This window comes from Lathamus discolor, chromosome Z (assembly GCF_037157495.1).
Source record: "Lathamus discolor isolate bLatDis1 chromosome Z, bLatDis1.hap1, whole genome shotgun sequence".
Lineage (NCBI taxonomy): Eukaryota > Metazoa > Chordata > Aves > Psittaciformes > Psittacidae > Lathamus > Lathamus discolor.
This window is the reverse complement of record NC_088909.1, coordinates 88950545-88967609: the sequence shown is the minus strand read 5'-3', so window position 1 is coordinate 88967609 and position 17065 is coordinate 88950545. Positions and strand designations below refer to the sequence as shown.

Here is a 17065-nt window from a genome sequence, read left to right as displayed (position 1 = left end):
GAGCTGGTAACTTCACCATCATAAAATGCATTGTGCAGTTTCTAATATATAGCTTTTTTACTTTTTCACCTGTTTAGTTCTTCACCATCTGAGTGACCATATTAAAAATGATTAATAATTTTCCTTATGTATAAAGAGTATTACCCTTAGAAAAAATCTTTGCTTAATTCATAAATATGTATGTCTGATGTTATTGTTGTGTCTTGAAGCTCATTTCTGAAGGTAATATTTTCCATTTGGATGTAATATTTTTCATTTTCTAGTACCATTAACTGTTGAATAAGTCGTTTGTAAGGTTTTGACCCATTTGTGTTCTTCCTCAAACAGCAGATACTCAAGTAGAATGACATGCAGGCTTTTCTCAGCAAACTTCAGTTCATAAATAGTAATGTGGGTACTAGTATCTTGACCAGATGTTATCAAACAAACTATACAAAAGATAAAGCTAAGGCAGTGGGCTGATGCTGATGCTCTTTTCCCAAGAGAAACTCAGTGCTCCCTACTGGGAAACAGATGCTTTTTAACAAAACACCAACTACAATTTGAAGGGCTGAGCTCTGCATATCTTCACTGTCTTTCACAGCACTGATCTTCTCATCTCTCTTTCTTTCTGTTCTTTCTGTTGTACAGAACAAACAGCCCTATATATAACGTATAGTATATATCAAGCTTCCTGTACAGTAGTTTCTTGCATATTTACAGTGCTTTAGATTAACTTACTACTGTCATACAAACTCTGCTAGAAAAGTCATATAGTCTGTTATTTCTTTGAGATGTAACAGTCACAGTGAGGTCAAAAGTTGTAAATATTTCCAGCTGTGTTATGCAGTAAGTAAACTGAGGTAAGTGCTCTCTATAATTTTTTTCCGAAGATACATACACCCAAAAAGCCAAGTGTTGAAAAAACGTAATGACTGTAAAGTTCAACATTCAGAAAGCCTGCAAAGGATGCAATGAAACATGCCCAAGTAGCCTTAATTGAAGCTTTTTGTAGCTACTATGTGTTTGATTAGCTGATCATATACTTTATTACTCCTCATTTCCACAATCCCAATATTAGATTACTTAACCTTATATTAGTATTAGATTAGCCCTTTTCCAAATTAATACTGAAGTTGTCAAGGTCCCACACTGGGACAACACAGAATTACTTCAGAGTTCCTAAGCACACTCAGCATGCAAATATTTTGTGGTCAGATGTTTTTACTGATACCTTATAAAGAACTTAATTGAATGTTTAGCATGTAAACATAACAGATAAAAGAACTTTGTGGATTCATGTATGCATGATAATAATATATTAATTTCATTGTGAGGAACTGTAAAATATTTTTATTATCACTGAATCATTACAGCATGTCACCGTGGAAATGCACATTACTGAAGTTTAATTTCTATATATATTTACATAGAAGCCATTAATTTCTTTGGATAATCTACAGGTATAATTGACTTGTTTGGTTATATAGTTATATATTACAAAGTATTTTGTAAAACCCTAAATAGCAGATTACAATCATTCTATTAGTTAGCTATGCAGCATGTGAGCAAGGCACTTACTTTAATAACCAAGCGAGTAAGCCCATACAACAAATCAAACCCAAGAGGGAACAGTTAAAATGAACTGGGGGTGTTTTCCAGAGCTCAAAACATGCTGTAAAAATAGTTAAAGCTGCCTTGTCAAAGAAATACAAGGTTTGAAACTGGTAGCTATTTGTGCTGAGTTTGAGGCAAGTGATTCCTGCATTCTTGGTACATAAAATCACAGATCTGAAATGAAATCACAGATAATTTTGTATCGTATACCACTCTAGAAGTTACTCTCTAGTGTAACTGTTGCTTTTTGAGTATGCATCTTGTAGTAACAGGAAGTTGTTTCCTCAAAATAGTACTTAAAAGCCTGTGATATCCTGGGCTGCATCAAAAGGAGCGTGACCAGCAAGTCGAAAGAGGTGATCCTGCCCCTCTACTCTGCTCTTGTGAGACCTCACCTGGAGTATTGTGTGCAGTTCTGGTGTCCTCAACATAAAAAGGGCACAGAACTGTTGGAACAAGTCCAGAGGAGGGCCACGAGGATGATCAGGGGACTGGAGCACCTCCCATATGAAGACAGGCTGAGGAAGTTGGGGCCATTCAGCCTGGAGAAGAGAAAGGCTGCGTGGGGACCTAATAGCATCCTTCCAATATCTGAAGGAGGCCTGTCAGCTTTGTTGAATTCTGTTGTTCCCCTCAAATATCTTTCCAGTTTATCTGCAGTGAAATCTAACTAGCTCTGAGGTGCCTATAATAGGTGATTTATTCATTATATAAGTTTCTCTGCAAAGCAGGTGATGACTGAGTACGTGCACAGGGTAGCATGACTAGCAGTACAAAGCAGAGCAAGTGAAACACATAAAGCATAGTGATCACAGATGTTGTATGCAACCTTACTGAACTGATCATTTTCTACCTTCTAATTTAGCATCAATAAAGCTCAAGTTTGAGGTTAACAATTATTTAATTCAATAAATTTAATTTTGTGCCAAAAGCAAGTAAAAAAAAAAGAAAAAGCTGAATTAGAGGCTAAATGATAAAGAGATAAAGAGTAATCATGCTTTATCTTAAAATTTCACAGTAAAAAGAGCCTCTGCCTAGGCAACTGGCAAGAACAGCAAGTGGATGTGGACACCTCTAACAATACTGTGGCATAATCAAAGTCCAACTGAAGTTAATAGAAGTCTACTCACTAAATTGAAAGTAAAATTTAGGGTTCATATCCCTATTTTAAGAATGTGTAACAGAAAAGCTATCCTTACCACCACTAGGAAGATGAGAAGATTTGAAGAGCTTTTGTTTCTCCACAGGCTGTGCCATGTAGTAGAAACGCTAAGCCTGAGTCATATACATTATTAAAGCAAAACCTTTATTATTAGCTGACTCTTAACTGTTTTCAAGTGGTTGAGCAGATGCTCTGAAATTCAAGAAAGGCTTCATGAATTGCTCAAAATACAACAGAATTACTGGCAAAGAGCTCTTTTCAAGTGAAATCTGTGCTGTTCTTTCGCTTAAATCTGCAAGAGTTTTCTTTTGTACTAACAGAAAGAATGTTACATTCTCAGTGCTTCTGTTCTTAACTTGCAAAAAATAACCTTTACTGTTATTTCATGTGGTACTGCTATTGTTTCCATTGAAACACCTTTCACATGCTTGAAGGATGCCTCTATAGACAGGGTTGTTCTTGACACCATGTCACTGAAAGTCAGGTCAGAGTTTCAACATAACACTTCAAAATAATGGGAGGATTAATACCCAGTTCCACAAGTAATACCTTGTGGTTTCCCTGGGGCAACCCTCTTACAAAGTAGTAGTAGGTAATAATATGTAGTGTGATGGGCTTCTTGTAATGGGAAAAATAATGAATAACAAAGTTTACACAATTAACTATTGGACTTGTACAATATGAAGTGCTTTAAAAAAAACAGCATAAGCTGCATTTAAGAGAAAAATTTGAAAGTTATACCTACATGGTGATATAGAATAAAACAAACAATGTGGGAAGCAGTCTTTGGCTGCTTTTCCACAAGCAGTTGGGTCAACGTAATACCTTGTTACCACAAGATACTCAGCTCTTCCTCTTTACTAACACCCCACCCTGTATCATGCCTTCATTTCTTCTTCCCTTCCACTGCCTCTGGCCACATGATCCTCCTCTGGCACTTGCTCTCAAACATGTAAGCATTCTTTACTGACCTAAAACTTTATTGACTTCAAACATTTCATCAGAAAACTTCACATTTTATTTGATCTTTTTTTGTGGCACTCTTCTACCATTTGATGGGTTAAAGTAGCTCACAGAGGGATCTCACAAAGCACAAGTTAGTAATGGATGCCAAAGTAAGGAGCAGAGAAAGGAGAGAGTACATCAGTCTCTTATAGACAGTAAACTTGTTGTGTCAGGTCATGCGATCTCTTGGAATCAGTAAGATGACTTAGTCAAGGGCAAAGCAGGAAGAAGGGATTCCTGCTGGTTTAAAAGAGTAATGAAAATATTAAGCAAGTATCTTCTGTAGTACAAGTAATGTCTAGTTTGACATTCAGATGAGTTGCTAATAATATTGTCTTCTTTCTTCAGCAAAGGAATAATTTACCTATTCCTATTAACATAATTCTTATCATTGCTATTCCTTGTCAAATGTTATAGTAACTACTCAGGTTTTTCCTGATGTGAACTTTTTTCAAATATCAAAAATTGTGAGGTGAAAAAACATTTCCTACTCAACTAACTCCTCATATCACTGATTTAAACACTGGCAGGTTTTCTCTCTATTTTTAGAAATTTTTCTTTCTTTCTGAGATTGTTTACTCCATTTCATAAGAGAACTCAGAAGGGAAAAAACTTTAATTCTCAGTAACATGTCTGGGATGCACTCCAGTTTGAATTTTCTTATTTAGATGTACTTTGTGCCAGAACTGTATTTGCATTACAGAAAGGAATGCCATCAGACAGTCCAAAGGAGGTTTGGAAGGATGACAAAAAATTCCACCAATACTTAACTCTCTCGCATTCTCCACTGTCATGGACCACATTCTTTATCCTGTTCTCTCCCTGACAGAAGCCATGGAAGATCTGTCATGAAGCTCCCATTGGATTCCAACACTGCATTTCATTTCCATATAGTGAGAATGAATTAGGCAAGTGTAAGCATGGAAATTCAAAATATGATGCTCTGAGTGGTGGAAGCTATATATTGCTTTTAAAATCACAAAGTAAATATTTTGTCTCTTGTTTTCCCTTAGCATTGCTGTAATACTAGGAGACATGGATTGCAATGTTCTTTAGTGTCAAAGTTTTTGAAGCTGCTTTCAGGATGTATGCTGTGGTTTCCTTGCTTATTTTGTTCTGTTTCGTATCACATGTGAACCACTACAGTTTAAGTGAAACCTTTCATAATACTCACTGTGTAAAATTCTAAACTCCACACATGCCTCCCTGGAACACCTCTTACTTCAGCAGCAGTAGCATATAGCAGCACTCTGATTAGCAGATGGGTGTCTTGCTCTCTTTATGAACAGTTCTTCCTCAGAGTTTGCATTCACCGCTTTCTTCATTTATATTCTGCAAGACCAAGCTCAAAACATCAATTATATTATCTGAATATACAGTTTAATTAATAAATAATGGGGATATATGTTTTCTTTAAATATTTTAAAGGAAAAGAACCTGGTGCCCCAGCCAAGATCCTAGATACGAAAGTAGAGGAGAGTTCTGAAGTACCTTTTTTAGAAGACACATCATCATCACCAACGGATATTCAACAGCATTTATGGCAGGTTTCCACAGATATTGAACACACTGAGAGGTATGTGTAGCACTTCATTCCTAAACAAAGCAAATTTTCATCTAGGGTTTATTTAGTCTTTTACAATTAGGAAGTCAGCGTTGCTAGTATTAAAGATATTGATAAATTAAATCACCTGTTAACATTTCTATTACATTTATCATACCTGAGAGCAACTCCTAAAAGAAGAGCAGAGAGAGGTGACATGCTTAATTTGACTAGTTAACAGGGGGTAATTAGCAAAAACAAAGTGTGGGAAATTGTGTTGCTAGTGGGCCAGGTTCTCTAAAAGAGGCAAATCTGCTGGCCTGCAGTTCTGCATTCTTAAGCTGAAAGCCCAGAATCTAGTTCATTTCGGTTGCTTCTGCCCATAGTTATCAATGTGGAAGCCTTAGGAGGGGAACATCATCCACAGGTTTGTCAAAGTGGACTTCTCTTACCCTCTTAACTGTGCAGTTGAAAGACTGGGAGTAATCCTGATGGCCAACATTTCTTTGCAAGAAATACCTGATGTCTTTGCATATTAAGCTGCTGGTGAGATTTTAATGGTTATCATGTTTGTTTGTATAAAACTAAGTTCTACTGAGAGAGTAACCTGGAGATTAAATCTGAGAAATTTCTTATTAGACATACTGCTTTATTTCTAAGATCCATTTTGTATGCAGATGAACGAGACAAGACCAAATCCTGAAAACTTTAAGACATTACAAACCTGGTCACAATATTGCTAGTTTGCCACCTATCTGTAAAACAGTAACATTTTTGCAGCTTTTGGCCTCTTTCAAAACACATCCAAATGTAACTTGCTTTGTGAGATAATATTTTATTACCTTTTTTTTTTTTTAATTTACTGACTTAGAAAATTTCATGCCAGATTCCCCTAAAAGCGATAAGAGTGACAGCTCTGTTTCTGAATTTTCACTTACTGTGCAGCAGTACATATAATGGGTTAGCTACATGTATTATCATTTCCTTTTGAACAATGAAACACATTCATGGCACAAGCTACAAACTTCTGATAAGGTGTATCAAGTTGTCATTAGTACTAGCATGTCCTAAAAGATGTATTGTGCATTTTGCCACTAGGATCACATTGTGCCCACCAATTCATTTAATATGATTTAATATGGAAGTGCCAGAATAGATTATAAATTTGGACCAGATGAAAAAAGTTAATATCAGACTGGCTGAAAAGTGCTCCGTTATTAAATCTACTGCCCTTTTTTGTATGCATCTTCTGAAACATGTATGTGAACCAGCTGCTTGCCCGATAGATTTTTGTATTTATTGCTCCATTATTTCAGCATATAAAGCTATCCTGTGAGCCATTCCCCATGCAGTCTTCAACTGCTGTTCTATTGTATCTCTTTAAACTTTTGTTTCCACAGAGATATTAGAGAAATGAAAAACCTTTTAAGTAAACTCAGGGAGACTATGCCTTTACCACTGAAAAACCAAGGTAGGTTTTGTATTTTCTTCACGTTAAGGAAAATTAAGATAATTAAAGGGTTTGCCTCCCAGTAAAAAAAAAAAAAAAAAATCAAATAGAAATGACAAAAAGAAGAATCTAGGTGAAGTCTCTTCCCTACTGATTCAGCGGAGTCAAAATTTAGTATGTGAACTTTGGCCTTTCAAGTTTCACATGAGGTATTCTGGAATTTTATAGGTATGGTATCTACAGATAAAATAATATACTTTTCCTGGTGACATGAGGGAAGCAGGAACTAATTCCTTGATGTAACCAGAATAAGAACATAATGAGGCTTAGCTCTTATCATGAAACCTGCCTGAAGATGGCTTAAATTCAAAGTGAATTCTAAAGATTTTGCAGCTCAGTGATAGTGCACAAGTTGGCACTAATATGTACATTTTGTATGAATTTAAAAGTAGTTAATATAAAAACTAGAAAGCTAACTAGAAATAGGGAGAGCATATTGTGCTAACTTTTCCAGACAAATGCTTCTTCTCTTGATGTGCCAAGATGTTCCAGTGCTGCAGTTTTTAAAGAAAATTCTCCCTTATATGCACAAATGGCCACCAAATAATGCTGGGCAGTTTTATGTTTAAATTAAGCCAGAATTTACCTTAGGATTGACGTTTCCAAACTTGTATGTCCACAAGATCTCAAGCTACTTATCTTTAGGTTTCATTTGTGACCCTAACATTATTCATTCATGCGGGAGTATTGTGGCTTAGGTCTTGCATTTTTGGAGGTGTAATTTCTTTTAGGTTTCATTAATAAACTGGTATTCTCCTTGACAAAATTTCTGTCACATTACCATGGAGAGCCAGATAATCAGCATCGCAAGACCCTTATTTACAAAATTCAGGTTATTATTTTCTCTGTGCCTAGAGCAGTGGGATCTGTTACTTAATCATATCGTTGCTGTTAAGAGTGTATAAATCATAAAAACTCATGTGTGTGCATGTGTACATGCTTGTATTAAAATGTGTGGTTTTACATTACAGATGATAGCAGCCTCCTAAACTTGACTCCATATCCATTGGTAAGAAGACGGAAGAGAAGATTCTTTGGACTGTGCTGTCTTGTCTCAAGTTAGAAGATTAAGCCCAGAAGCACCAAGAAAATCATTCATAACTTTGATTAAACCACTATTATTTGACCACTGGAAAGATGAACATTGCTACTCTTAATTATAAAGTACATTTTCTACACTAGCCTATTCCTTTTTCTCTTCTCCACCCCCCTTTTCAAAAAAGGGTTTTAATAGTTTAAAGTTGTGGTGGTCATAAACCAGCTGAGGAATAGATCTAGCATAACTAAGAATGCTTTTAAAACTTTTTAAAGTATGTTTTGCATGCTTACTTTCAACCACTCAAAGACATATGAATTATGGTTAATAGATAACTTCAAAGGGGATTTTTATTGTTTAAGCTGCAGCTAAAAGTTTGTGCATAGTATAATACTGTTATTAGTATCATATTAAAATACTTGATCATATTCTAACAGTCTTTAAGCATAGAAAACTATTTAACAGCAAAAGTATTAAAGTTCTAAAACATTTAAACAATATTGTAATAGAATTCGCACAAAAACTCCAGTTGCTTTTTGTGCTGTTATTCATATTTAGTCTTCCACTATATCTCAATTTAAAAACTTCATAGAAAAATACCTTAATTTATGATACAACAAACCATATACAAAAATACTTAGAACTTGTAAATACAGAGAAATCATAATACACACATACTGTACAATGCATAGAAGCAACAGATTTCCTTTTAAGCTCATAGTATCTCTACAAGATTTTTGGGGGGAGAAATAAATAATTTATTAAAAGAAGAGTATTTAGAAAAATCCCAAAACAATGTAAAACACAACACCAACCCATTTTGTTTCCAATAGAATTCAAAGCATGGTGTCTGCGTATAACTAAGTACTAATTCTTACAGGGCATGCCAGAATTATCTGAAACTGTAATATATTAAATGTTTTACATTGTTAATAAAGTTTTTTATTTAACTTAAATGTTGTCTTGTTTCTAGTTATATTGCCAGAATATGTCTTTTTTTCTAATTTGAGTGCTACACAAAGTTTTGGTAATTTTTCCATTTTAAGAGGTATGTTTAAAAAGACAGATAAAAAAATATGATGAATATGTAAATGCTAAAATGACAGCTACTAGCAGCAGTAGATATTAATAGGTCATACTTACTGTATTGATTCTTTAGGATGCTAGGCAAGACACCAGAACTGATTTTGTGCTAGACTGCAATGCTATGAAGCCCATACCAATCTGTAACTACGGTATAGAGCAGGTCAGCATAACCTTGTTAGTAATACATGAAGAAGGTGACTATGAGCCCTTCTACCATTCCACCATGACCCAGCATAATCCAGAACCAAATTCTTTCTTCCTGCGTAAGGGATTAGTGATGGATAGGCAGGTATTGTTTTCTTGCCACAGGTAACACATACACCGTTAAATTCCCCATGGGAGGTTTTTTTCGGTAGGATATTAGTATGCTCCCCAAAGCAGTCTGTTCAGGTTATCTATTCATTGAACCTACAAAGTTTGATCTGACCGATTTTTCTACCAAGTTTTTCTCCTGAAATGCTGTTTGTTGAGAAAGGAAGGGAACACCCACATCATCAGAAATAATTAGTGTATTGTCTATAGCAGGGACCAAAAATTCAGATTTAATTCCCAATTAGGGAAGGCAGAAACTTTTCCCCTAAGACCCACACTGCTCCTGTTACAGACATTCATGTAACTGAGCTGCCAGCATTTCTCAGGAAGGATATTTTTCTTTTCAGTCAGAGAAACCAAAGTGTTTTGGTTTTTTTCCAGGTTGGACTGATCTGTTCACCTTTCACCTTTCAGTATCCCAGACAGAAAATATATTTTTTTATGCTCGGGTCCCAAATAAATTCTTTAAATGCAACAAGGGAAAATAAATCTAAAATGTCCTGATGGTAATTATGTCTTTCCATAAGCAAAATTAATTCCATCTGAGGAATGCATGACTAAGTTTTTTAAATAGCACAGAAAAAAAGGTAACTTCAGTATCTTTTAAGATTTCAGGTCACAAAATATTCATGGCATTTAACATGGGGAGATCCCTAAAATTCAAAAACCTCTGCTTGTGAGCATGAATGCATTTTTAAGAAGAATGGAATCAAAGTCCACAGCATGACGTTTTTTCAAAGTTACTTCTTTGACATTTTCCTCACATCCCTCACGAACCATGTCCACATTAATCAGATCAAAGTTCCCTGTAATTAGTTAAAGAATGTCCAAAAGATGGCAGGACTGACAGGCTTTCATTAAAAGTCTACAAACCAACATGTCTCCTCTATGGCTCCATCCCCACAGACCCAGTAGGATTTGCAAATGTTAAAACTTTGGAAAAATTACTCCAGATGTCTAATGGCTATTAAAAATATTGCCTGGGAAAACAATCTGTAATTACAATTAATAAATTAATTTTGGTTTAGCATAAGTTAAAAAAACAGACTGATATTACTTTTTTAATTCTGAAGACATTAATGCCAAAAAAACAGTGTATGAACACACAACTGAATATGCAGAGATGCTGCAAGGGAAAAAATGCAGAAGAAAATGTCACACAATATTTCTTTTAAAATCTTTTTAGATTGGTACACACAGAAATTCCTGCAGGAAGACAGTACAATGCCTTTTTTCAACAACCACTTTCAAAGGAAGATGGGCAGATTAAGTAGGGTAATACCCACCACATATCATCACATGGAAGTTAACATGCCAAGTTACATGACAGCTCGTATCTCTGTATTTTTACTGCATCTATTGCAATGGAATATACATTAGTAACACAAATGTATACATGTTAATTAATTTTGCAAAGCTTTTGACATCACAATGAGTTGCACAAATGTAGCATATTCTGTGAAAGAAACAGGTTTACCTATATTGTCTTTAAAGTCCCTTTTGGTTGCACTGTTTTAAAAGTGTACAATAATATGTGTATCCTTGTATCTCTTGTTATTCTGGAAACATTAGTTGTGTCTCTTCTTTCTGAACTAAAGACTAATAAAATTTCGGTCTTTGCTCATTTTGAAGACTTTCTATATTTGTAATCAATCTTACAGCTTCTCTCAAACACCTGCTATATAATGTACCCCTTATTAATCCTAATGGACAAATGCTGTAATTCCCAGGCTTTATGGCCACTTATGGCATATTGGTGATCAAGGATGAATGGAATGTCCTCCTGTTATCTTTTAATAGATAGTGGACATGAATCAAGACCTGGTAAGTATCTGAATTGAAGAGGTGTTAAGGGATAAATTGTTTTAGGCATGCAGAAGATCATATTTCACTAAAACTCAAAGGGAAACAAAACTTTTTTTAAGCCCCAGCACATTATGTAGGTCCAAAAAGGATAAATGTTAATGATAGTTTAATGGAATAGAGCAATGTGGGATCGAAGTTCAAAAGTTCCCACAATAAAATGACTCACAAATTATTTACAGATTATTTAAAACTATTTTTTTGAGGGGTTTTTTTTTATTTTCCGAAAGACAACTTTACATTTATAAATATCAGAATGCATGGAAACAAACAATTTAGAGAAAATACTGAGGAAAACAGTACTTGCTATTCAACCAAACAACAATACTTGCATGCTCAAACCTTTAAAGGGGTTTGAACATTTTAGATTAAATTATATAGGTTAAAGGCACTATAACATTTTTGCTGTACCCATGTAAAATGTCATGTTCCACCAACTCCTGTTTTTTATTAAAATTTTGTGTACCTTGGCTTTTCAGAACAAAACTAAATTCTTTTTAACCACCATTCACTTGTAAAACTATTCTTTTTTTCACAGGTATGTAATGTCATAAAAATACCTGTCTAAAAATCACTTATCTGCATACAGTGTAAAGTTAGCATTTTCAGAACAAAATACAATCGTACGGAAATATGGTAAATACATAATGGAGGCTGCATGTTAACCCACCCAATATATAAAAGCTAGCATGCAAAATCTGAATGTTAACTTATGAGGTAACTTTCAGAAATTGTATTTCTTGCTCTTCTGGGACTACATTTTGATGTATTGAATGTTTCTGCCAGTTTCCAGCCTAAATCTACTCCTGGACAACTAATACCAACTTATTTGTGTATTTGTATATTCTTTTAAATGCTCTCTTTCCTGTTATTTATGTCTTCTTCCCTAATATTTAGGGATGATTACACCCTCATCAACTTGCATTTTACTAATTAAAAAGTCAAGTTTTCCTAGTTTCCTGTAAACATTCATATAGCAATATCTTCATGGTGAAAACACCTTCCTCCTCAAAGACTGAGTAAATACCAATTTTCTTCTGGGTCTGAGTTCCATCAGTAACAGTTTACTGAGACTTAATACAATGCATTTACCAAAGTTAAGAGCCAAAAACTGCATAAATTAAGGCTTTGTTTAGGAATACAAAAGATCAGTTTACAGCACCTAGAAAAGAGCAAAAACATCCTTAAATAATATGAAGTGTGATTTTTTTTCACTCATATTAGGAATAGCTTACTAATTTTTAGCCTTTAAAAAAAAAATAGTAATCTAGACATGCACTAATTTCACAATGGACAATAAAAATTCCTCTTTGCTTTTTCTTCCTTTAGTTTACTTAACTCCTGTATTTGCTGCCTTTACCTGGAAAATTATTTTTTTAGACATCTGGGAAAATTTAAAGAAAGAGTTTCTACTGTCTGCATTGAAACACAGCTTTTTAATACTCTTTGTGCCGCAACTTCAAAGAAAAGTAATAATGCTTCTGGAGCTGTGGTGGACAGGTAGAGAAAGTTATTGATCCTAACAGCTATACTGTTCTAGCTGCCTTTCTCCAGATTCAAACCATTAATCTCTTTTAGTCAGCAGAAGATACAATAGCAGCAGAAAAAGCAATTGCACACTGAACAGGTCTGGCAGATGTTCTAGAGAGAGAACATTATTTCAGATTCAGAACAATTAAGAGATTTGGAAAGATTCGGCAAAGCAGATTTGTAGAATTTAAATGTAATAGAAGAGATTTCCTTACATAAGTCAAGGTTATTTATCTAAAAAAAATATATCTTTCAAAGAATTAAGAATCTGCTTTTTCTCCTTTGAAAGAAATCATCAAGTTCTCATTGGTACAAACCCACAAAAAGACTTTTTTGTTAGACTTTCTTTCAAGCTTCTTCCAGTACCTTGCTTTCCTAGTCCCTGGCAAAAGCAACCCAGTCTCCCAAAAGAAAAAGTCATCCTCCTAGTCTTCCCTACTTCTTTTATTCTGAAGTTGGACTTAATACCACAGCAACTTCTTTAATTTTGATAACTCACTAGAGAAGTGGTCTGAACTGAGGAAGAACCTCAAAGGGAAGCTTAACCAACCTGTCGGAATTGTTTGGCAAGTTAGCCTTTCTACAGCAAACCATCATGCACTGGTTATCTAAATACAGAAATGAAATCCCTGAGACTAGTATCATATTAAGAAAGTTTTTAAGATGAATGCCCAGATGCTTCTGAGGTCTGTGAAACACCTATCAGTATCTGAGGTTTTTACATTTTGTTTTAAAAAGTTTCTGTTGCATGCGATCTTGAAGCCTGCTTGAGACAGCTCATTAGTGTCCACTGTTGTAGGCTTCCTGTTGCCTTCAAAAATAGATTATTCTTCCTGTAATGGTTACCTTATTTAATAATTCTGAGTATGTAAATATCCCCAGACTTCTGGTATAAGCCCAAGTCAAGAGTTTAACCAATTCCCCTCTAAACATAATGTGGAAAACTCAAGCCTGCATAGTGAATTTCATATACTACAGAGTCCCATACACCCATATTTTTTACATTTATATGGAAAAGTCTGTTTTACTGCATTACAAGTTCAGAGCTGACTCCATTTGTTTTTCTGTAATATTTCAGGATTAATGTTCTTTAATGTATTTTTTAATAATTTATTTGGATCAAATAATTAATTTTGAGCTTGCATTTTTTTTCTTAACTAGAATTAATCTACAAATCACAAAAAAAAAAAAAAGTCATACTTTTCAGACTAATACAGGTCAAGTGTTTTGGAATAGATGCTTTCCTTGAAAATGGAAGAGAGGTAAGAGTGAAAAGAGTGACAGATAAACAGGAGGGATGTAACAGCCGAAGAAGCAGATGGGTTTTATGGACTTTGTTGAACTTCCTGTAAGATGACAAAATAACTTACAATAGAGGAAAGTAAGTGATCAGTAGGCAGGATAAATAAACACTACAAGCACATACCATGGCTTAAACTCGTATTTCCTTTATATTTAAAACAGTGTTGAAACTCCCTTCCCCTCAGATCTGGGTTCGATACTAAGTAAGCTGTGATAAAGTATTTTGAAATAGAGGTACATATAAAAAATGGTTGTCAAAGTTGATCAGCTGTTCTTGTTTGCATTGTCTTAGGACCATCTGTCTTCAGCTTTTAATTACTGTAGTGGCATGGTCCCCAAAATAAGCTACAGGTTTTTTTTTTTTAATTAGGAGTTTTATATAGATAAACATCGTCATTTGTGAACTGTTATCTTCAGAATATCACTATACTAATGATGCATCAGTTATGAATAGAGGAATCCATAAAAGCAGCTTATAACAACAAAGCTTTAAAGTTCACTGGGATGAAAAAATGCTAAGGTATTATTCATATACAGTTAATATACAGCACGTTTCTTATAGCCCAATTTTTTTAAAATTCTCTGATGTTCAAAATTCTGCCAGGATATTTTATAAAATATTACACTAAGCTAAAGCCTCAGGAGTATTTATATAAAATACAGATAAATATGGATTAATCATTCTTCACAGTACACTTTCTCAGTGGGACAAATACTTAGCTTACACAGAAAACTATAAACAGCCACATTTAGAATACTATGCTAGAGCTTAAATGAACTGTACTAAATAGTCTGTTCCTATTACAGACTCTTCTCCTTTATTGGTATTATTTACACTCCAACATTTTAGGAAAATATTTGCATTTATAGATAAAATTTCCCTCTGATCTTATTTCTTATGTAATTTTTTTTTTCTATATGAAAATATGTTCTTGACAGGATTTTCCTGTACTGGCTAATCACTGGTTTAGACTGTTTCAGTATTTTCCATCCATGTACTTGCATTTCTCTAATCTCTGGTTTCTTCAGTCTTGTACTTCTTCTGCAATTGCTTATTTTCTGCTATCAACACCTCATCTCATATTCTTCTTTGTCCCCTGTAATTGCCGTAATGATTGTCATCCTAGAATTTCTTGAACAGTTTCAGTGTTCTGGCATTTTTATTGCAGAAGCGTTTCGATCAAGGTTTTTTTTTTATCCATTCTTGTCTTATTTACTATGATTTGTTCAATTCTGCCACCAATATGATAGCAATTAAACTACATTAAAATGTGTTCTACAAATCTATTTGAATGTGCTGAAAACAACTTTCAAAGTCTTTAGGTACATAAAAAATATATATATACTTTACATCAACAAGGAGATGAACGGATTTTCCATGGGGACTCACATTCTCTCTGATGAGGAGAATGGTGAAGTTGTAATTTTTGTGCTGTGAATGTGTATTTCCTTCAGCTATTTGTAAACCAATAATTTTATAGAGATTTGATCCAGTGACTCCAGTCTTTGGTGCATTTTATAGCACAGACTGTTCCCTAGTTATTAGCTGGATGGCAGATGTGCACATCTTTCTTCTGCTATCTGGGAAAGACAACTGAAGGAAACACCAGATATCTACTTTGTTTCCTCATGCCCACTGATGGAGGCTGCTGTACGCTAGTAATAAGCACCAAGACATGAAGAGTGAAATTCATGTCTCACGCTCTTGTAACTACCATAAATAGCTGCTGTAAAACTACATGGACTGTAATTACACTATCAGCATTTCGATACATAATCTTTTGATGTCAGCAATCAGAACTAGAATCTAAAATGGCTATTTGAAACTACACAAAAGTATAAGGAACACTACCAAAATATATACCAGTTGTTTTCCTGAATTTTAAGCCTCCATCCATTCTCTGTCATTAGTTTGATAGATAAATTACCTATCCCCAGAGATATACTAACTCTAATAAGGGTTAATAAACGCTTCAGCCATCCTTGTATTCAGATGAAGCTGATTCAGAAATCAAGAAGGGTACATAATCCTATTCTCCAGAGTTGGCATCATGGGATGATCGGAGACGAGATCACAGGAAGATCATGGGAGAATTACATATGACATCTGAATTCTCCTAAATCAAATAACCCTTCTAATCTCATTAAATAAGGAACATTTTAGGGAGGGAAGGGAGGGGTGGAATATAATGAGCTGTGTCTTAAACTGTGGTCTGATTAAATATTTCCTCTGGCAACAGTACTGGCTTAGGTAGCCCACAACTCCCCTGCGCTCTCCACAGAATTACTGTCTAGAGAGTTAAGCCTGTCAAAAATAAGCTCTAACAGCCACAGCAACACTAAGGAAACTACAGTGAACAGGGTGACATAATCTGTTAATTAGTATTTATGAAATAAGTATTCTTTAAACTATGCACAGGTATTAGCTAATTAAGGGGTCCAGTCTCCAGTTATGTTACCCAAGCCCATCTCAAAAATCATATATGACATGAAAAATTAGACTAGAACAAAGCCAGCAGGAAAAAGAGCAGATGCAAGAGCTCTTGCCACCTTCTGACAGACCTACAACAAAAGTTACAGGTAATTTCTCTTTGCTCTTTGGCTTCTATGAGTATTTTTATTCTTAATGTTCCTAGCACAGCACCCACAGAATGAGCTGCCCAGTAATAAGGGTACTGGTCTGAGACATAAAAGGTTGAAAGACAGAGTCAGATTTATGAATCTAATTTTCAGACCAAATGCAGTAACCTTTAAAATACCATGAAACATTTTTGTACTGACTCAGTGCTCTAACTCACCACAGAAAACATAAGCTTTTTGACAATAATATCCATGACCTAGGTGCTCTCCCTCTTATTTTCATTCCCATGAAACTTACATCGCAGCTGTATGCAAGCTGCTCAGGTGGAAACAGTTCCATGTCTAACGTATTAACCCCCCCCCCCAAAAAAAAAAAAAGAAACCACAGGCATGAACAGCATTTTCAAGAAGCTGTAAACATGATCACATCAAGGTTTAGGCATTTCTGAGGTAGAATTATACACGACCTGCTCAACTCTAAAGAATCAGTCTGTCTTGAACCAGTACCCTACCATAGTACAAGATATGAACTGGATACCC

General features: G+C 34.8%; 1 protein-coding gene across 1 annotated transcript in view; it reads left to right on the top strand.

Annotated features, from left to right (window-relative positions):
- Positions 1–8808, top strand: part of RGS7BP (regulator of G protein signaling 7 binding protein) — a 40148-nt gene extending 31340 nt beyond the window's left edge. Inside the window, exons 4-6 of the mRNA XM_065662606.1 lie at positions 5192–5339; positions 6707–6777; positions 7788–8808. Of these exons, the coding sequence (XP_065518678.1) occupies positions 5192–5339; positions 6707–6777; positions 7788–7879 (311 nt within the window). The 3' untranslated portion in view covers positions 7880–8808. The remainder of the gene's footprint in view (positions 1–5191; positions 5340–6706; positions 6778–7787) is intronic.
- Positions 8809–17065: the final 8257 nt, after the last annotated feature.